This window comes from Pan paniscus, chromosome X (assembly GCF_029289425.2).
Source record: "Pan paniscus chromosome X, NHGRI_mPanPan1-v2.0_pri, whole genome shotgun sequence".
Classification (NCBI taxonomy): domain Eukaryota; kingdom Metazoa; phylum Chordata; class Mammalia; order Primates; family Hominidae; genus Pan; species Pan paniscus.
This window is the reverse complement of record NC_073272.2, coordinates 42,350,577-42,372,846: the sequence shown is the minus strand read 5'-3', so window position 1 is coordinate 42,372,846 and position 22,270 is coordinate 42,350,577. Positions and strand designations below refer to the sequence as shown.

Sequence of the window (22,270 nt, the reverse complement as noted above, 5' to 3'; positions counted from 1 at the left end):
TGTTTTATTTTATAGGAAAATAGAAATAGTGCAGTTTGCTAGCCGGACACGCCAACTCTTCGTTCGATTATTAGCTTTAGTGAAATGGGCTAATAATGCTGGCAAAGTGGAAAAATGTGCGGTGAGTTAAACTTTTTATTTTACTTTGTATAAAATAACTTTTCGAATGTTATGATAGACATAGTTTTACATTTTAGCTTTAACTTATCCCTGCTGATTTGAGTGACATGTGAATGATCATATTTCTGAATGATAATGTATATTTCTGCAGAAACTTAGTATTTGTTTATGGACACCTGATCAGAAAGAAGAGGAGATAGCTGGAGACATCATTACGTGAGGAGACTTTAAATATGAGACTGGAACTAAAGGGGGAAAATTGTTAGTTTATATTCGTGCTATTCTTTAGAATTTGCAAGGTTCTCCCTTAAATTTTGCTTATGAATTCTTGACATCCTGTGAGAATGGCAGAGTTGGTTTTTTTTTTTTCTCCAGTTTTACAGATGACAAAATGATAAGGTTCCTAGAAGTTACATGGCTTCTTCAAGGTCACAGAGGCTGATAACAGCATTTTTCTGTTTGTTTATCTACTAATTCTCTAAACCTCTAATAAGCACAGGGTTAGGGCACAGAGGATGGAATCTTCAATAAGGAATAGTCCCTGCCTTCGAGAACCTCATGGTCTTTTGACTGTTGAATCACTCTTTGGAATGCAAAGTGACATGCAGTGCAGTGTACCAAAGATGCTAAAATCTACCAAAAATAAAGTTTTATGCTATGTTCAAGAAGCGTTAAGGAGTAAAAACTTGATTGTTTTTCAGATTGTTCACTATTGGCATATAGAAATACTACTGATGTTTTGTATGTTGATTTTGTATTCTGCAACTTTACTGAATTTATCAGTTCTAATAGTTTTTTGGTGGGGTCTTTAGGTTTTTCCAAATATAAGATCATATCATCTGCAAACAAGGATAATTTGACTTCTTCCTTTCCAATTTGGATGCCCTTTCTTTCTTTCTTTTGTCTGATTGCTCTAGCTAGGACTTCCAGTACTATGTTGAATAATAGTGGTGAAAATGGGCATCCTTGTCGTGTTCCAGATCTGAGAGGAAGGGCTTTCAGTTTTTCTCCATTCAGCATGATAATTAGCTGTGGGTCCGTCAAATATGGCTTTTATTATGTTGAGGTATGTTCCTTCTATACCCAGTTTTTTGAGGGTTTTTATCATGAAGGGATGTTGAATGCTATTACATGTGTTTTCAGCATCAGTTGAAATGATCACATGGTTTTTGTTTTTCATTCTATAGATATGATGTATCACAGTGATTGATTTGTATATTTTGAACCATCCTTGCATCCCTGGGATAAATCCCACTTGGTCATGATGAACGATCTTTTTAATGTTTTGTTCAATTTGGTTTGCTAGTATTTTGTTGAGAGGATTTTTGTATTAATATTCATCAGATGTATTGGCCTGTAATTTTCTTTTTTTGATGTGTCTTTGTCTGGTTTTGGTATCAGGGTAATACTGGCCTTGTAGAATGAGTTTGGAAGTTTTCCCTCTTCCACTATTTTTTGGAATAGTTTAAGTAGGATTGGTATTAGTTTGTCTTTAAATGTTTGGTAGAATTCAGTAGTGAAGCCATAAGGTCCTGGGCTTTTATTTGCTGGGAGACAAATTATAATTAATATAATGAATTATAGCTCCATTCTTGTTACTTGTTATTAGTCTATTCGGGTTTTGAATTTCTTCATGGTTCAGTCTTCACAGGTTGTATGTGTCTAGGAATTTATCCATTTCCTCTAGATTTTCCAATTTATTGTCATATAGTTGCTTACAGTAGCCACTAATGATCCTTTGAATTTCTGTGGTATTAGTTGTAATGTTTCCTTTTTCATCCCTGATTTTATTCATTTGGGTCTTCTCCCTTTTTTTCTTTGTGAGTCTGGGTAAAGGTTTGTCAATTTTGTTCAGTTTTTCAGAAAACCAGCTTCTTGTTTCATTGATCTTTTGCATTGTTTTCTTCATTTCAAATTCATTTATTTCTGCCCTGATCTTTATTATTTCTTCTAATTTTGGTTTCAGGTTTCTCTTGCTTTTATAGTCTTTAAGATGCATCGTTAGGTTATTTATTTGAAGTTTTTCTTCTTTTTTGATGTAGGCACTTATAACTATAAATTTATCTCTTAGTGCTGCATCCCATAGGTTTTGGTGTGTTGTGTTTCCATTATCATTTATTACAATAAATTTTTAAATTTTCTTCTTAATTTGTTCATTGACTCACCGTTCATTTGGGAGTGTATTGTTTCCGTGTGTTTGTATGGTTTCCAAAATTCCTCTTGTTGTTTTCTAGTTTTATTCCATTGTGGTCAGAGAAGATGCTTGATATTATTTCAGTTTTTCTGAATGTTTTAAGACTTGCTTTGTGGCCTAACATACGGTCTGTCCTTGAGAATGATCTGTGTGCTGAGGAGAAGAATGTGTATCCTGCAGCCTTTGGATAAAATGTTCCATAAATATCTATTAGGTTTATTTGTTCCACAGTGCAGATTAAGTTCCATGTTTCTCTGTTGAGTTTCTGTCTGGGAGATCCGTCCAATGCTGAAAGCGGGGTGTTGAAGTCTCCAGCTATTATTGTATTGACATTTTGTTCTTTAATAATATTAGTATTTGGTTTATATATCTGGGTGTTCCAGTGTTGGATACATATATGTTTACAATCATATCCTTTTGCTGAATTGACTCCTTTATCATTAATGACCTTCTTTGTCTCTTTTCATAGTTTTTGTCTTGAAATCTATTTTGCCTAAGTATAGCTACTCCTACTCCTTTTTGGTTTCTGTCGACATATAAATCTTTTCCCATCCCTTTATTTTCAGTCTATGTATGTGTGTCTTTATAGGTGAAGTATGTTTCTTATAGGCAACGGATCATTGAGTCTTGTTTTTTTAAATCTATTCAGCCACTCTGTGCCTTTTTATTAGAGAGTTTTGTTCATTACATTCAGTGTTATTATTGATAAGTAGAGATTTACTCCTGCCATTTTGTTGTTTTCTCGTTGTTTTGTGGTCTTCTCTTTTTTCCTTCCTTCTTGTCTTCCTTTTAGTGAAGGTGATTTTCTCTGGTGACACGATGTAATTTCTTGTTTTTTATTTTTTGTATCCATTGTATTTTTTTTTTTTTTTTTTTCTGAGACGGAGTCTCACTCTGTTGCCCAGGCTGGAGTGCAGTGGCGCAATCTTGGCCCACTGTAACCTCTGACTCCCAGATTCAAGCGATTCTACTGCCTCAGCCTCCTGAGTAGCTGGGATTACAGGTGCATGCCACCATGCCCAGCTAATTTTTGTATTTTTAGTAGAGATGGGGTTTCGCCGTGTTGGCCGGGCTGGTCTTGAACTTTGGACCTCAGGTGATCCACCTGCCTCAGCTTCCCAAAGTGCTGGGATTACAGGCGTGAGCCACTGCGCCTGGCCCATTGTATGGTTTTTGATTTGAGGTTACTATGAGGCTTGCAAATACTGTCTTATAACCCATTATTTTAAACTGATGACAACTTGACACTGATTGCATAAACAAACACACAAAAAGAAAACTAATGAAAACTCTGCAGTTTAACTTTATCTCCCTCCTTTTTAACTTTTTTGTTTCTCTTTAGTTCTTATTGTCTTCAAAAGTTCTGTATCTTCAAAAGTTGTTGTAGTTACGATTTCCTGTTGGTTTACCATTTAGTCTTTCTACTGAAGATAGGAGTAGTTTACATAGTACAATTACAGTGTTATAATATTCTGTGTTTTTCTGTGTGCTCACTATTACCAGTGAGTTTGTACCTTCAGATGATTTCTTCTTGCTTATTGACATATTTTTCTTTCAGATTAAATAACTCCCTTTAGCATTTCTTGTAGGACAGGTCTGATGTTGATGAAATCTCTCATCTTGTTTGTCAGAGAAAGTCTTTATTTCTCCTTCATGCTTGAAGGATGTTTCCACCGGATATACTATCCTAGGGTAAAAGTTTTTTTCCTTCAGCACTTTAAATTTAATGTCATACCACTCTCTTCTGGCCTGTAAGGTTTTCACTGAAAAGTCTCCTACCAAACATATTAGAGAGCATCATTGTATGTTATTTGTTTCTTTTCTCTTGCTGCTTTTAGGATCCCATCTTTATCCTTGACCTTTGGGAGTTTGATTATTAGATGCCTTGAGTCGTCTTTGGGCTGAATCTGCTTGGTGTTCTATAATCTTCTTGTACTTTAATGTTGGTATCTTTCTCTAGGTTTGGGAAGTTTTTTCTGTTGTTATCCTTTTCAATAAACTTACTGCCCTTATCTCTCTTTTTCTGCCTCCTCTCTAAGGCCAGTAACTCTGAGATTTGTCCTTTTGAGGCTGTTTTCTAAATCTTGTAGGTGTGCTTCATTCTTTTTTGTTCTTTTGTCTTTTGTCTCTTCTGACTGTGTATTTTCAAATAGCCTGTCTTCAAGCTCACTAATTCTTTCTTCTGGTTGATCAACTCTGTTATTAAGAGATTCTGATGCATTCTTCAGTATGCCGATTGCATTTTTCAACTCTAGAGTTTCTGCTTGATTTTTAAAAAAATTATTTCAATCTCTGTTAAATTTATCTGATAGGATTCTGAATTCATTGTCTGTGTTTTCTTGAATTTCTTTGAGTTTCCTCAAAACAGCTATTTTGAATTTTCTGTCTGAAAGGTCACATATCTCTGTTTCTCCTGGATTAGTTCCTGGTACCTTCTTTTGTTCGTTTGGTGAGGTCCTGTTTTCCTGGATGATCTTGATGCTTTTAGATCTGGGCCTCAAAGAGTTAGGTATTTATTGTAGTCTTTGCAGTCTGGGCCTGTTTATGTCTGTCCTTCTTGAGGAGGCTTTCTAGATATTCAAAGGTACTTAGGCCCCAAGCTCAATAATGCTGTGGTTTTTGCCGACTCATAGAGGTACTGCCTTGATGGTCTTGGATAAGATCTGGAAGATTTCTCTGGATTACCAACCAAAGGCTCTTGTTCTTTTTCCTTAGTTTCTTCCAAACAAACAAAGTCTTGCTCTTTGTGCTGAGCCACCTGGAACTGGGGGTATGGTGATGTAAGCACCCATATGGCCACCAGCACTAGGACTGTACCAGCTCAGACCTGAAGTCAGCACAGCACTGGGTCTTGCCCAAGGCTCAGTGTAACCACTGGTTACACTGGTAACCTGGCTACCACTTACCTTCACTCCAGGCCCTAGGGCTCTATGATCAGCAGGTGGCGAAGCCAGTCAGGTTTGTGTTTTTTGGGATGGCAAGTTTCCCCAGGCTTTGGGTGAGCCCAGAGATGCTGTCTGGTGGCCAGGGATTAGAGTCAAAAACCTTAGTAATTTGCCTGATATTCTTTTCTTACTGCGGCTAAGCTGGCACTCAAACCACAATACGAATTCCTTCCTGCTTTTCTCTCCCCTTTCCACAGGCAGAGGAGCCTCCCCCTTTGGCCATCACTGGCTCATGGGAGGGGTTCTGCTAGGCCACCACTGATGCTCACTTAAAATCTAAGGGTTCTTCAGTCAGCTTGTGGTGAATACTGCCAGGCCTGGGACTCATCTTTCAGGGCAGTGGGCTTCCCTCTGGCCCTGGGGAGGTCCAAAAATGCAGTCCAAGAGCCTAGGCCTAGACTTGGGGACCCCAAGAGCCTGCTTGGTGCTCTACCCCACTTTGGCTGAGCTGGTACCTAAGGTGCAAAACAAAGTCCCCTTTACTTTTCCCCCTGCTTTTCTCTAACAGAAGGAGTCTTTCACCATAGCCACCACAGCTCGGAATGTGCTTGGTCACACCTGAAGTCAGCACATTTCAGAGCCCAAGGTCCACGGCATACTACCTGGGTATTGCCGCTGGTTATTCAGGGCCCAAGGGCTCTTTTATTCAGCAGGCGATGAATCCTGCCAGGACTGGGTCCTTTCCTTCAAGGCAGCAGGTTCCCTTCTGGCCCAGGGTGTGTCTTTGTCGTCTGTGAGCTAGAGCCTCGAATAGGGGCCTCACTACTCTGCCCGGTACCCTGTCCTAGTGTGGCTGAGCTGGTATCCAAGATGCAAGACAAAGTCCTTTTTACTCTTTGCTCTCCTCTCCTCAAGCAGAAGGAAGGAGTCTCTTTTGTTGTCAAAAGCTGCGCTGCCTGGGGTTTGTGGAAGGGTGGTGCAAGCACTCCCTTAGGCCCCCCAGCGGGTGTATCCCTAGGTCATGTGCCACCTAGTCCTCTGGCTCTGAGTCCAGCCTAGCACTAGGAGTTGCCTAGGAATTGCAGTGCTTGTGTCCTAGACAGCCTTTCATGTTTACCTAGGACTCCAGAGTACTTTGGCCCACATTAGCAAGGCTTGCTGAGAAACTCAAGTTCCAACCGCTGCGATGGGCAATTCTCTAGCCAAGGCTGGTCCAAATGCTCCCTCTGGCCCAGCACAGCTTTGCTCTCCACTATGACAGGGCAGTACTGAGTTCAGTGTAAAGTCCCCCAGTCACTGTTCTCTCCCTCCCTTAAGTGCAGGGCCTCTGTTGGGGTGGCAGGGGAGGGGTGGTGTCAGGGATTCAAGACTGCCTCTCCTGCCCTCCTCAATGCCTCTTTCAGTGATATGAAGTTAAAACCAAGTACTGTGATTGCTCACCTGATTTTTGGTTTTTGTAACAGTGCTTTTCTGTGTGCAGATAGTAAAAATTTCGTGTTCCTGGAGAGGGGGTGACTGGTGTTGGCTTGTATTCCACCATCTTGCTCTGACCCTCTCAGCATTTTTGTATTCTGAATGTAGATACAGATGTGTTTATGTCAGGGATAAAGTCCATCAATGAGAATTAGAGGGATTGTTCATGTTTCAGCACTTCTGTTCTCAACCTAATGATTATTTAACTAGTTTGTTAGAGATTCTTGATAATGATCTTTAGCCATGCCAGATGTGTTATGAGTGTATAGATCCATAGTTTATAGAACTCTGACTAATGGTAAAACAACCTGGATAATGTTTTGCCTAAGAAAAAGATAAAATATCTCTCATTCTCCTAGATATTTTTTTCAGTAGCTTTATTGAGATATAATTTACATACCATACTATTCACCCACTTAAAGTATACAATTCAGTGGTTTTTGTTATATTCACAGATCTGTGCAACCATCATCACAGTCAATTTTAGAACATTTTAATCACCTCAGAAAGAAAACCTGTGCCCTTTAGTTACCACCCCAGCTCTCCTCTAGCCCTAAGCAGCCACTAATGTACTTTGTTTCAATAGATGTGCCTATTCTGAACATTTCATATAAATGGAATCAAATGTGTTGTGTTGTGATTGGCTTCTTTAACTTAGCATTTTTTTTTTTAGTGTGGTATTTTCAAGATTGATTCATGTGGTAGCTTGTGTCACTACATTCCTTTTTATGGCTGAATTGCATGGATATACTACATTTTGTTTATCTGTTCATCAGTTAATAGGCATTTGGGTTGTTTCCAGTTTTGGATTATTATGACTAATGCTGTTGTAAATAGTCATGTCCAACTGTCGGGATGTGTGCTTTTATTTCTCTTGACTGTATACCTAGGAGTGGGATGGCTAGGTCATATGGTAACTCTTTGTTGAACTTTTTGTGGAACTGCCAGACTATTTTACAAAGTGGCCACACCATTTTACATTTCCACCAGCAATGTATGGAAGTTTAGTTTCTCCACATCTATGCCAACACTGGTTGTTACCTGACTTTTTGAGTCTAGCCATCCTAGTAGGTATGAAGTGGCATCTCATTAAAGTTTTAATTTGTATTTTCCTGATGACCAGAGATGTTGAACATGTTTTCATGTGCTTATTGGCCATTTGTGTATCTTGTTTAGAGAAACATTTATTTGGTGTTAAATTCTAAAGGAGATTATTATTAAACATATTCACAGCTGGTGTGTGAATACCTAAAAATAACATGGATTAGTTCTTTGTGAACTAAGACTATGTGAATGGATTCACTAATCAGTTACTCAAAACTCAAGTTTTATCTTTTATTTATTTATTTTAAGACATGAAGTCTCACTCTGTCACCCAGGCTGGAGTGCAGTGGTGTAATCACAGCTCACTGCAACCTCAAACTTCTGGGTTCAAGCAGCCCTCCCACCTCAGCCTCCCTGAGTACCTGAGACCACAGGCACTCACACTACTGTGCCCATCTAATTTTTAAAAAGTTTTTATAGAGATGGGGTCTTACTTGGTTGCCCAGGCTGGTTTCGAACTCCTGGCTTCAAGCAGTCTTTCCGCCTCTGCCTCCCAAACTGCTGGGGATTACAGGTGTGAGCCACCACACCCAGCCAAGTTTTATCTTTATTAATTGTATTTCTAAGTTCAAGGAATGTAGCTGAAGCTAGTGTATTTTGAGTTCAGTGAAGTAGTTTAGAGAGTGTTTCATTAATTGTTTATGTTTAAGTGGAGCAATAGGGGCTGGATAAACTGTGGCATCCCAGTAAGGTTGATGCATGTCTTTCTGCCGGGGAGGTCTTTGGTACTCTTTGAGCTTGACCTTGGTCTGATAAGCATTTTTACAGTGACCTGAGTTAAGGGAGATGTGAGATGGCCTAAATCTGAGTAAAAGCCAGTTAAAAAGTTGAGAATGTATTAGCAGTGTCATGACTGTTAATAAGAAGTTAGTGTTGGTGGCATTGATAGAAATTCATTGTACTAGTCATAGAAGGTAGCATTTTTACTGGACCATGCTGTATATTGGGTCTAACTAAGAATTAGAAGAAATATTTTTGTTGTTGTTGTTTCAGCTCTTCTGATAATTGACTTTCTTTGGGCAAGTGTCTTAACCTAAGCCTCAATTTTCTCATCTCTAAGATCATAGTAATTATCTGGTTGTACTTCCTAGAGTTGCAAAAATCAAATAAAATGTTTGAAAACACTGAGAAATTGTAGAGTGCTGTGTTTGTGTGATGTTGGTATTAATTCTGGGTACTATGTTTTAAGTTGGCCACTGACAGCCTGTTTGAAGGACATGAGAGAGAAAACTTTAAGTGTTGTTCTAGAATAGAACTAGAAGATGGCCGGGTGCAGTGGCTCACGCCTGTAATCCCAGCACTTTGGGAGGCTGAGGGCGGGTGGATCACCTGAGGTCAGGAGTTCGAGACTAGCCTGGCCAGCATGGTGAAACCCCGTCTTTACTAAAAATACAAAAATTAGCTGGGGGTGGTGGTGCACTCCTGTAATCCCAGCTACTCAGGAGGCTGAGCCAGGAGAATTGCTTGAACCCGGGAGGTGGAGGTCGCAGTGAGCAGAGATCATGCCACTGCACTCCAGCCTGGGAGACAGAGCAAGACTCTGTCTCAAAAACAAAACAAAACGAAACAACAACAACAAAAAAACCATGAACTAGAAGATAAAGGTTTTAGGGAGGTAGTTTTTAGCTCTGTGATGAGCTCTACTAGTTTAGGTATCCTTATGAAATGCATTGGGTAGAAAACTGATGGAAAGGATTTCTGTATTGGGCATGAAGTTGACCTGTATCTCATAATGGGTGTTTTGGAGTGTTTTCTATGTTCTTTCTAGGCACTGTTCTAAAGGTTTTTTTATGTGTTAACTCTTTTTTTTTTTCAATTGATATATCATAGTTGTACATATTTTGGGGGTACATGTGATATTTTGATACATGTACATAGTGATCAAAGCAGGATAATTGGGATATTAATTACCTCAGACATTTTTCTTTGTGTTGGGAATGTTATAGTTCTTCTCTTCTGGTCGTTTTGAATATACAATAAATTATTGTTAATTATAATTTCCCTACTCTACTATTAAATACTGGAACTTATTCCTTTTAACTATATTTTTGTACCAACTTTTCTTCATACCTCCTCCCCCCTTCCCAGCTTCTCCTAACCAGCATTCTACTCTCTACTTCCGTGTTATCCACTTTTTTAACTCCCACATAGGAGAGAGAATGTGCAATACTTGTCTTTCTGTGCCTGGCTTATTTCACTTACCATAGTGACCTTCACTTCCATACGTGCTGTTGCAAACGGCGGGCTTTCATTCTTTTTTATGGCTGAATAGTATTCCATTGTGTATATGTACTGTATTTTCTTTATTCATCTGTTGATGGACACTTGGGTTGATTCTGTATCTTGGCTATTGTGAGTAGTGCTGCAGTAAACCTGGGAGTGCAGATATCTTTTTGGTATGCTGATTTCCTTTCTCTTGAATATATATATACTCAGCAGTGGAATTGCTGGATCATATGGTAATTATATTTTTAGTTGTTAGTGGTTTTTGTTTTTTTTTTTTGAGACAGGGTCTCATTCTGTCACCCAGACTGGAGTGCAGTGGCACAGTCATGGCTCTTTGCAGCGTCAACCTCCTGGGCTCAAGTGATCCTCGCTAGTAGCTGTGAGACCATAGGCATACACCACTATGCCAGGCTAATTTTTTTGTTTTTTAATTTTTTGTAGAGACAGGGTCTCCCTATGTTGTCCAGGTTGGTCTGCAAGTCCTGGGCTCAAGCAATCCTCCTGCCTCTGTCTCCCCAAATGCTAGGATTACATATGTGAGCCACCACACACAGCCTATTTTTAGTTTTTTTTTGAGGAACCTCCATAGTGTTCTCTGTAGTGGCTGTAGTACTTCACATTCCCACCAACAGCGTGAGGGTTCCCCTTCTTCCACATCCTCACAAGCATCTGTTATTTTTTGTCTTTTTGATAATAGTCATTTTAACTGGGGTGAGATGATATCTCATTGTGGTTTTTATTTACATTTCCTTGATGATTAGTAATGTTGCATTTTTTCATAATACCTTTTGGCCATTTGTATGTCTTCTTTTGAGAAATGTCTATTCAGGTATTTTGCTCATTTTTTAAATGGAGTTATTCTGTTTTATTTTGCTATTGAGTTGAGTTCCTTATGTATTCTGGATATTAATCCCTTGTCAGATGGATATTTTGCAGACATTTTCTCCCATTCTGTGGGTGGTCTCTTCACACTGTTGATTATTTCTTTTGTTGTGCAGAAGCTTTTTAGCTTGATATAATCTCTTTTGTTTATTTTTGCTTTTGTTGCCTTTTTTTTTTTTTTTTTTTTTTGAGATGGAGTCTCACTCTACCGCCCAGGCTGGAGTGCAGTGGCACGATCTTGGCTCACTGCAACCTCCGCCTTCCGGGTTCAAGCAATTCTCCTGCCTCAGCCTCCCGAGTAGCTGGGACTACAGGCTCGTGCCACCGCGCCCAGCTAATTTTTTGTATTTTTAGTAGAGACGGGGTTTCATCATGTTAGCCAGAATGGTCTCAATCTCCTGACCTCGTGACCTGCCCACCTTGGCCTCCCAAAGTGCTGGGATTACAGACCTGAGCCACCGCACCCAGCCCAGGCCAATGTCTTAGAGCATTTTTCCAATGCTTTCTTCTAGTAGTTTCATAGTCTCAGGTCTCATGCTTAAGCCTTTAATTCATTTTCAGTTCATTTTTGTATAGTGTGAGAGATGGGGGTCTAGTTTCATTCTTTTGCATATGATGGTTATCGAGTTTTCCCATCACCATTTATTAAAGAAACTGTCCTTTCCCCAGTGTATGTTCTTGGTGCTGTTTTGGAAAATGAGTTGGCTATGTGTGGATTTCTGTGTTCTCTATTTTGCATTATCTCTTAATACAGAGAACAACTTTATGAGATTGGGAATCATGATCACCTCCATTTTACAGTTGAAAAAAGCTGAGGCACAAAGAGGTTAAGTTACTTGCCCAAGGTTACAAGACTGGTAAGTAGCAGAGTTAAAATGGAGAACAAGGCAGTCTAGGTCTAGGAGTCCATGCTTTTAACTCCTTCATTACCAACCAACTCTGGAAGTCTGTAAGAGGAAAAAACCATTTTATTCTACTTATTTTTCCTAACTTTGATATTATGTGTGTGTAATGTTAAGGATGGAGAAATGAATTAGAAAGCTTTTACTTAAAGTGACAGAAAATTATTGCTCTTAATATCAAATACTAGTGTATTAAATATTTCTTCTTCAAGTTACTGGAGAATATTTGAAGAACTACTTTGAAATATGGAAAACTGATACTAATTCCCCTTGAAGTTTACTTTGGAATTATTTAACAATATTTAGTGTGAAAAGGAGATAGTTTTCAGGGATGCTTAATACATTTACCCTTTACTTTAAAGATGATTTCAAGCTTTTTAGATCAGCAAGCCATCCTGTTTGTGGACACTGCTGATCGCCTGGCCTCGTTAGCTAGAGATGCTCTGGTCCATGCACGCCTGCCTAGTTTTGCCATCCCATATGCCATTGATGTACTAACTACTGGATCTTACCCACGGCTGCCAACCTGCATTAGGGTAAGTTCTTTGCTTGCCCCCATGTTCCTAAAAACTAAAGGTTTTGGCACTGGATTGGATTGTATTATTAAGTAGCCCAGCAAAAAACATTGTTAAAACAAACAGTACATATAGTTTGCTTTTTTTCTCTGTAACTAAAGTTGTGCTTTTTTGAAATAAGTTGGGGCCAGATGTGAGTAGATATCAAAATGGGTGAAGGTTTTATTTTTTTTTCCCCCAGGGATGCGCGGATGTGCAGACATAACATCTATTTCAGATGTGAAAATGCTACATGCTAGTTGCTTTTTGAAAGTGTTTTAAACTTTTATTGTTTTGGTAGTTTACTGACTTGGTGCCATATTGTATTTTATACTTGTAAGAACTTGTGGAAGCTATCAAGTGATATTTAGTTGGTTTATAAATAGAGCATAAGGGAGGTCATGTTGTATTATGATCTTAGCTAAATGACTAGAATCATTGTTGCTCTTATGCATGATAGTAATGGCCATTGTTTTTGTATGTAGACTGCAGAAATGAGTGTTGAGATTCTCTTAGGTAAAGTACGCAACACTGTATAAAGACAGGAAAAGATTGAAAAAAAAATCCCCTTTTGTACATTATTTAAAAATCACTTAAATTTTTTTGCAGGATAAAATTATTCCTCCAGACCCAATTACCAAAATTGAAAAACAAGCCACACTCCATCAGCTGAATCAGATTCTTAGACATCGGCTTGTAACCACAGATCTTCCTCCTCAGTTAGCAAATCTTACAGTTGGTATGTATCTGAAATTTATTTTTTTAAGAGTTGATGGCCAGGTGTGGTGGCTCATGCCTGTAATCTCAGCACTTTGGGAGACTGAGGCAGGCAGATCACTTGAGGTCAGGAGTTTGAGACCAGCCTGGCCAACATGGTGAAACCCCATCTCTACTAAAAATACAAAAATTAGCCGGGTGCGGTGGCCCGCACCTGTAATCCCAGGTATTCGGGTGGCTGAGGCATGAGAATTGCTTGAACCTGGGAGGCAGAGGTTGCAGTGAGCCAAGATTGCACCACTGTACTCCAGCCTGGGTGACAGAATTTGCATGTTAGAATATTTTCCTAAACAGCTTTTTGGGTTTTATTCAAGGAAAAATAGCATTATGAAGATTTGACTGACAGTTTTATGGTGTTTGATTCTATGACTTGCCAGCTGTATCATTTCTCTTTAGTACCTAGAAATACAGTGCTGGTATTTGCAGCTTGGGAGTGGGGCTGGAAAGAGAGAAGAGTCCCCAGAGTTGAGCCTCAAGAAAATGTTGTTCATTTATGTTAGAAGAGTTGCCTTTCATTTCTTGACCTGGAAGCTGGCTACTTCTTATTCAGGAACCATTGAATTGTTGGAACCTTATGAAAGAACCTTCAATCTATTTAAAAATTTTTATAAGTAAGACTGAAAGTTCTAGGTCAGGAGGAAGATTCTCATTTTCTAGCAAAGTACACTTCTTTTTCTTCATCTTTTTCTTCTAAAAGCAAATGGCCGGGTGAAGTTTCGTGTTGAAGGAGAATTTGAAGCCACCTTGACTGTGATGGGAGATGACCCTGATGTTCCATGGCGTCTTCTCAAGCTAGAAATTCTAGTTGAGGATAAGGAAACAGGAGGTAAATCATAAGTAGTGATTTAAATCATAAGTATTAATTTAAATGTTTGATTTTTTATATTATTGAAATATTCCCGGCTGGGGATGATGGCTCATGCTTGTAATCCCACTACTTTGGGAGGCCGAGGCAGGTGGATCGCTTGAGCTCAGGAGTTTGAGACCAGCCTAGACAATATAGCAAGACCCTGTCTCTACAAAAAATTTAAAAATTAGCCAGGCGTGGTGGTGTGTTCCTGTAGTCCCAGCTACTTGGGAGGCTGGGGTTGGGAGGTGGGAGGATCACCTGAGCCCAGGGAGGTTGAGGCTGCAATGAGCCATGATCACGCCACTGCACTCTAGCCTGGGTGACAGAGCAAGATCCTGTCTCTCTCTATATATATTCCTGCAAAATAATAAATGCATGCAGCAATTTATCCTGTAATTTGAAGCAAGTTTTATAATTGTAACTGCCTATTGACCATGGAAGTTTCAGTGTTTCTCAGAGTACAATGTCAAGTTTCTGTAGATAATTTCAGTGCTTTTTAAAAAAATTCATTGTTATTATGTGCTTCCTTAGTTGGTATAGTGACACACTTGTACACCTATTTGATTAACTGCTTTCTTTTCTTCTGCCAACGGAAGATGGGCGAGCTTTGGTTCATAGCATGCAAATCAGCTTCATCCATCAACTGGTGCAGTCTAGGCTCTTTGCTGATGAGAAACCTCTTCAGGATATGTACAACTGCCTACGTATCCTTCTGAAATTTGAGACATGTATTTGTAAGGATTTTGTGGTACCTCTCCCACATTTTTCATTTGTCCTTAGTCTTGAACTGTAGCAGCCTACATTCCTTGCCCCCATCTCCCCCACCCTTTTTGAGGTGCAAATAGGGCTGGAGAATAGTGAAGAATAGTGATATGTTTGTAATAAACCAAATTTAAAATTTTACTGTTGACTTTGCAGGTAAAAGCAAAAAGTGATTAGTTAAAAATAGTATTGTTTGAGGCTGGGCACGGTGGCTCATGCTTGTAATCCCGGCACTTTGGGAGGCTGAGGCGGGTGTATCACTTGAGGTCAGGAGTTCAAGACCTGCCTGGCCACCATGGTGAAACCCTGTCTCTACTAAAAATCCAAAAAAAAAAAAGAAGCCTGGTGTGGTGGCGGGCACCTGTAATCCCAGCTACTAGGGAGCCTGAGACAGGAGAATCGCTTGAACCCAGGAAGCAGAGGTTGCAGTGAGCCGAGATCGTGCCACTGCACTCCAGCCTGGATGACAGAGCAAGACTCCGTCACACACACACACAAAATAATAATAATAAAAAAGTACTGTTTGGTGAAAAAAATAGTACTATTTGGTCAATCCATGTTCTCTAAACTATGATGAATTAAGACACAACCCAGACTTTATGGTTTTATATTGGTTTAAAATTAAATATAAAACCTTTTTCTGAAATTATGCTATAAATTATAATACTTTTTACGATGAGGCATTGGAGAAATAATCATTTCAGAAATTTTCTTCAGAAATTTTTCTCCAGGTTTTCAATAAGAGAACCTTCCTTAAATGAAGTTCACCTGGACTTGATTGACTGTTGGTGTAATGTATTAATTTTACTTAACAACATCTATCAGATTCTTTCTGTTTATCACTTCAGTTAGAAGTGTTACATTCCCAAACTCTAATGTTAATCCGAGAACGGTGGGGAGACCTTGTGCAGGTGGAAAGGTATCATGCTGGAAAGTGCCTCTCCCTTTCAGTTTGGAAGTAAGTAAAATCAGTTCTGGTGGGTTCGTGCTATGACTGTAAATACTCTTTTTATTTCTCTTTTTCTCTCATACATCTGATTTAATATACAGTTGACCCTTGGACAACACAAGCTTGAATTGTGTGGGTCCACTTATATGCAGATCAATTTGCAAGATGTGAAACCTGCGTATAGGGCCAACCTTCCCTATACGTGGGTTCTGCTGGCTGACCGCAGGACTGACGGCAGGACGTGAGTTTGCGTGGATTTTGGTATTGGGACGGGAATCCTGGAGCCAGTCTCCCAAGTATACCAAGGAATGACTGTATACCAATAGCTATGCACCTCTAGTAACATGCTTTTGTGTAGTAAGGTCCCATAGTATTATGTAGACCACATAGGACATCCATAGTTGACACCTGTCTTAGAACATGTTTTAAATACATAGACATTTACCTGTTTGTACTAAGACTTACTATTATTAAAAAGTTTGAGAGGTTAGTTTACTTTGGGTTTATACCAAATAGCTAAAAGACCGTTAGGTTAGAAAAGACCATTAGGTTAGATTGTTGGGTATCATTTTTTAAAACATGCATGCTTATCACAGTTTTCCACTTTGAATTATGCCTGTTAAAAACTTTCTTTGGGAGAAAATTCGTATTGGACTGTTTGTAACTCTCAATTCCCTGTTTGAATTTTACTTGATTCCTGTTTTTCTCCCCACTCCGGCATCTTATTATCCCAAATGACCCCCATTTTCTGTAAAGGAGTCAGAGGTGAGTAGATACTACTTAGAAGACAGGTAGTTTTTGTTTTGGGGTTCTTTTTCATGTGTGCATATGTTTTATTTTTAAATTATATGTCTTTTTTTAATGCAATAAATCAAATATTGTATTGGATTACAGAATAGCTATCTTCCCATTATTATTCCCTCCACAAACACTGAGGGCCTGCCGTATTCCAGGCTGTGGCTAAACTGCACAATGGATTGTCTCTATTTTATTCTAGAAGTTAACAGACTGTGTTGAAAAAAATTCTTCATTTTTTTCTTTAGTCAACAGGTTCTTGGGAGAAAAACTGGAACAGCATCTGTTCACAAAGTTACAATTAAAATTGATGAGAATGATGTCTCCAAGCCTTTACAGATTTTTCATGATCCTCCTTTGCCAGCTTCTGATTCCAAATTAGTAGAAAGAGCCATGAAGGTAAAAGATCTCAATATATTTTCATATTGGTTTAAATGAATGTAACTTGCCATTTATCCTTAAACTCTTAGCACAAATTTTTGAAAATATCTAATTCTTCCTAAAACCTTTTATGAAACTTATTTTAAGTAAATGTTACACTTCTTACATTTGTTGTTTTTTAAAAAATCTGATACTATAATATATAATTTTTAAGATATTCTTTCATATTTTATAATTTAGATCAGATACCATTTTAATTTTAAGGTCTGGCATTAGAGCACCATAACTGATTTGTAATATCTTCTCCTATTACTTACCAAAATGTTAACTATAGTTTTTAAGCTATCAATTGTAAGTTAATTTTTAACTCAATACCATATTAGTTAATTTTTAACTTTAAGTTTGCTTTCTGTTAGGGTTAACACTTAATCAGTGTGATTCCAAAAGGAAATATTTTGAAGCACAGTAATCTACTCTTGGGCTTTTAAAGTAAAAATGTTTAAATTGCACATTTGAATTTGTTGTTCTTATTTATGCAGATCGACCACTTATCGATAGAAAAACTCCTGATTGACAGTGTCCATGCAAGAGCTCATCAGAAGCTCCAAGAACTGAAGGCCATTCTTAGAGGCTTCAATGCCAATGAAAACTGTAGGTTCTTTTAAATTGACATTTGTTTTTCTTTTGTTTAAACTAGAATCCAGTTTTATTTGATGAGAATCTTAATATGACTTTTTCCTGATATTTTGCTTTTATTGTGGAAGCTGGTATTTCTGCATTTTAACTTGTGATCTGCCAAACTTATGCTAATTTTTCCCTTGTTACATATTTAGCTTGGCCTCATTTTTGAAATATTTGTGTATTGGATTTCCTTAAAACTTTATGAAATGGGGCTGGGCATGGTGGCTCACGCCTGTAATACCAGCACTTTGGGAGGCCGAGATGTAAGGATCACTTGAGGCCAGGAGTTTTAGACAAGCCAGGGCAAAAAATGAGACCCCGTCTCTATTTATAAAATTTTTTAAATAAAAAAGAAAAACTTTATGAAACATGAGCTAACATTTTAATATGAACCTTATTTTTAAACTTTTTTCTAGTGATAAAACAGCATTCCAAATATTTATAATATACTTGTAAAATATGCCCCTTTGAGTGAAGCAGAATTCATCCCTTGTCTTTTTTAAAAATTTTTAAAAATTATTAACAGTTCAAATAAGGAATGCAGATACATGGACATAGTGAAAAATCTTCCAAGTTTAATTACCTAGTAAGTATATTCAGAGCTTTGAGGGACAGTCATTTAGAAAGTAAACCCTTTCATTCTGGGAATATAGGTTCGCAACATCATAATGGGCATATTTACTATCCCTGCCCCAATTGTTTTTGGCCATAATTACCTTGTGCCCACAGTGCACAGTCTTTAATTAAGTTAGATGACGTAAGTGAAGTGCCTTATAAGTAGGAAGTCTTAATAGTGCTAGTAACGAAGGTGCTGCCTTTTGTCATCACAGAGCTCAGCTCAATCCATTATACTTAAAGAAGCAGCTTCTTAGGTATGTACTAGTAACTCTGGATTAAAATCACTTTGACAGAAATAGATTTTTAAAAATTGCCTGAAGGAAAGACAGAAAGTTAGAAAAATAAGTGTGTATTTAGAATACATACTCATTCAAGGAAAGTGAAAAGATAGAGGTGAAAGAGGGGATCTAAGATAAACCAAAGCATTAGCTTATATTTTTAAAGAGACTAAGGAGAGGGGCAGCCTAACTTAACAAAAATGCAAATATGGGCCTTAAAAAAGAAATAAAGGATCTGCCAGAAATTTGGTGAATGTATTGGTTAGATGTGTCTTGGGGGTGCCTGTCCATTAGCCCTATCAGGGTTTAACATTAGCTTTATCAGCACTTCATTATCTTAATTTAATTAAAAGCTTCAGTAGAAGGCCCTCCCCTTTAATCCCTCAAGCAAAGATGTTAAATACAGACCTAAAAATTATGATTGGAAAGTATAATTGAAACTCTCACTGGAATTAGAAAGGCTACTAACCACCGCTGCCTTTTGGTCTTTTTTTCTTAACAGCTTTATTGAGATATAATTCACATATAATTACCTCATTCAATGGTTTTTACTGAAAGAGTTGTGCAACTATCACTACAATTTGATTTTAGAACATTTTAATCATCCCAGAAAGAAACCGTGTACCCATTAGCAGTCACAACCCATTCACTCCTCTCCCTTCCTGCCTCCCTTTTGGCAATCATTAATCTACTTTCTAACTCTATAGATTTGCCTATTTGGACATTTCATATAAATGGACTCATAATGTGTGGTCTCTTACATACTGTTTTTAACACATTTTTTTTGAGGTTCACAGCATGTTTCAATACTTCATTCACTTTTATTGTCAAATAATCCATTGTATGGCTATACCGTCTTTTGTTTATCCATTCATCATTGTTGAACATTGGGGTTGTTTTTCTTTTTTGGCTATTGTGGATAATGCTGCTATGAACATTCATGCCCAAGTTTTTATGTGGACGTAAGTTTTCATTTCTCTTGGCTGTACACCTAGGAGTGTAATGGCCGGGTCTTGTAACTGTTTAACCTTTTGACGTGTTTAACACCACTTTACAATCTAACCAGCAATGTGGGAAGGTTTCATTTTCTCCACATCCTCACCAATACTTGTTATTGTTTGCATTCTTTTACGTGAGGATATGCAGTTATCTCAGTAACATTTGTTGAAGACTATTTTCTCCTGTTTAATTGTCTTGTCACCCTTGTTGAAATTCCCCTTTTGTTCTTTTTTAAGAAATGGAGTCTCACTGTGTTGCCCAGGCTGGTCTTTATCTATCTATCTATCTATCTATCTATCTATCCATCTATGTATCTATTTTAAGTCCATGGCCTGCTGAACAGGCTGGTCTTATGCTCCTGGGCTCAAGCAATCCTACCACATTGGCCTCCCAAAGTGCTGGGATTACAAGCATGAACCACCATGTCCAACTCTTTTGTTCTTAAAGAAGACTTTAAGTATTTTGCAATCTTAATTTTTCTAATTTTTCAAAACTTCGTTTGTTGAGATTCCAGAAAATAGGGAGTTTGTAATCTTTTGATAGGCTCTGGTTTACTTTAGTATCATCTGTAAACAAGGCTTAGTAAGTTAAAAAACAGAACAAAAACTTAGTAAGTTAAAAAACAGAAACAAAAAACTATGATTGCCAAGGGATAGTTAAATTACTTTGAAAAATAAACTCAAAGCATACGTTTACATAGGAATGGTTTTGTGTGCTGTTCACCTAGGTGCTGAAGATTTCTAAAGAGAAATTTAGAGAAATCTTCAGAACCCAAGTGTAAAATTCCTTTTTGTAGAAATGTTAGAGATCTGAGTTCAGCTGTCTGCTCTTGAACAAGTCATTTACACTATTTGGGCCATTCTCCTCATCTGAAATTTGAGGATATTATAATAGTCCAGGCTCTTCCTAGATCTTAAACTCTAGTAGGAATGTACTACACCAGTAGTTTTCAAGCCCTAGGTGTTTTGTAGAGTCCCAGGTGTTAGAGAAGGGTGACTTAGGGACTATAATTTGGAAGGAAGGGGGAAGCTTGCATGCGGGGTTGATCTCCTCAGTTCTGCTTTAATCAGGACAGTTCTAGAAATGAGGACTGCTAGAGGAAAGGGTGTGCCGACCCACCATCTTAGGGCATGTGCTTTAACTTGTGTTTTAAATTCATGTGCATGCATTTATACTCTCCATGTAGTCTTACTTGATCCTTTTTTGTGATGGGCGAGCATGCTTTATTAAGATCCTTACTGGAATGAGGGACTACATAGTCTATTCTTAGAATCCCTTAGCGCAGTCACCCTTAAATCAGCTGGCTTTTCTTCTAACACCTAACTGGAATAACCCAAGGAAATGAGTAGCTCAGAGAGTGGAGCATTTCAAGGGAAGGCTAGGGGAAGGCATAGACTTCAGGTTTTGAGCAGCTCAGGCATGTGGTTTCGTGGGGGTAGAAATGGTTTAGGGGAGAGGAGGCAGGACTTTGGAGATAAGTTCCAAAAAGGCAGTGCAAGGCACTAAAGGTAACTTGAGATATGGCCCACTTGGCAGCATTGCCTAACTCTTGAAAGCCAGGGTGCTGCTCCCTTGTGTTGTACTCTACCCTTCAGCACTTATAATCAGGGCATCATGATCAGTTTGGAAGCTATGAACCACACACAGCCATTCCTAATTGAGCTTAGTTGCCGCTCTTCACTCTTCACACTTTATATTCTGTCTGTTATCCATTCTCATCTTGTTCTCAATAAATGATAGAAATAAAAGGAGATATATATATGTTCTGGCAGGACGAAATAGCAGCAAGTCCTGTCATCTTACACTGCTTTTAATTCCCTCTTCTTTATTTTCTTTGCAAGTTTCCCCATTTTTGTATGCCTAAAACCTGTTGCCTTTAAATGCTTTAGGGCATTGTGTATTTTATTTTCTGTAAAGAAAAATATGGACATTGGTAGTCAAAAAATATGTACATCGATTTGTATCAGAGTATTTCTTGTCTTTTGAACTGTGTTATCTGTATTCTTCTCTGATGCCCTATTTTTCTAAGAATACTCAATTGTGGTGATTAGATTGAAATTATAATTGTTACCCCAATTCCCAGAACTAGTTTTACTCTGTTGCCACACTTTAGAAATTGTTTTGCTTTAGAGAATTCACTCCTACCCTGTCAGGAATTGTAACACTATGGAAATGTTTCAAAAATCAGCAACTCTGTTTCACATTTGTAATAACTTTTTATTAACATAGTAAGTTCAGCAAAACGTCACTGATTTGAACTAATTTGTCACATTGGTCTGAATTCTATGGTAAAATAAATTTTTGTTTTTGCCCTTTTTGTTCTGTTTTTTTCAGGTCAGAGTTCTGCTGGATTTGCATGTTAAACATTTTGTATACAAATATGTATTAGATGTACAGGTTGAGTATCCCTTATCTGAAATGCTTGAGACCAGAAGTATTTCAGATCTCGGATGTTTTTTTGGGTTTTGGAATATTTGCATTTGTACTTACTGGTTGAGCATCCCAAATCTGAAAATCCGAAATCCAAAATGCTTCATTAAGCATTTCCTTTGAGCATCATGTCAGCACTCAAAAAATTTTGGATTTTGGAGCATTTCAAATTTTGGAGTTTAGGATGCTCACCCTATGTTTTAAAGCAATTTATTTTTCTCTAATTAAATATGTCTTCTGCAATCTTTTACTTTATTAATTTGTTTGATAATTTGTTTGTGTAGACAGTACCAATGGTAATGTCATCCATTTGAACTATTGAAAATTTATAGTAAAAGGTTTTGGTTTGTTTCTTTGATTCAAAAGGAATATAGATAATATACATTTGTCGAACACTTTGCTTTTTAAAG

At 37.9% G+C, this 22,270-nt stretch overlaps 1 protein-coding gene across 7 annotated transcripts in view; it reads left to right on the top strand.

Moving 5' to 3' along the window:
- MED14 (mediator complex subunit 14) overlaps positions 1 to 22,270 on the top strand; it is an 86,588-nt gene that overhangs the window by 9,456 nt on the left and 54,862 nt on the right. For 6 of the 7 annotated variants that reach the window (XM_055106909.2, XM_055106911.2, XM_034950626.3 and 3 more), the window contains exons 3-10: positions 16 to 121; positions 12,149 to 12,322; positions 12,950 to 13,079; positions 13,815 to 13,943; positions 14,564 to 14,671; positions 15,555 to 15,687; positions 16,722 to 16,872; positions 17,394 to 17,505. In XM_055106909.2, coding sequence (XP_054962884.1) covers positions 16 to 121; positions 12,149 to 12,322; positions 12,950 to 13,079; positions 13,815 to 13,943; positions 14,564 to 14,671; positions 15,555 to 15,687; positions 16,722 to 16,872; positions 17,394 to 17,505 — 1,043 coding nt within the window. Of the gene's footprint in view, positions 1 to 15; positions 122 to 11,638; positions 11,742 to 12,148; positions 12,323 to 12,949; positions 13,080 to 13,814; positions 13,944 to 14,563; positions 14,672 to 15,554; positions 15,688 to 16,721; positions 16,873 to 17,393; positions 17,506 to 22,270 lie in introns of all 7 variants that reach the window. The other variant, XM_055106912.2, reaches the window with a different exon arrangement.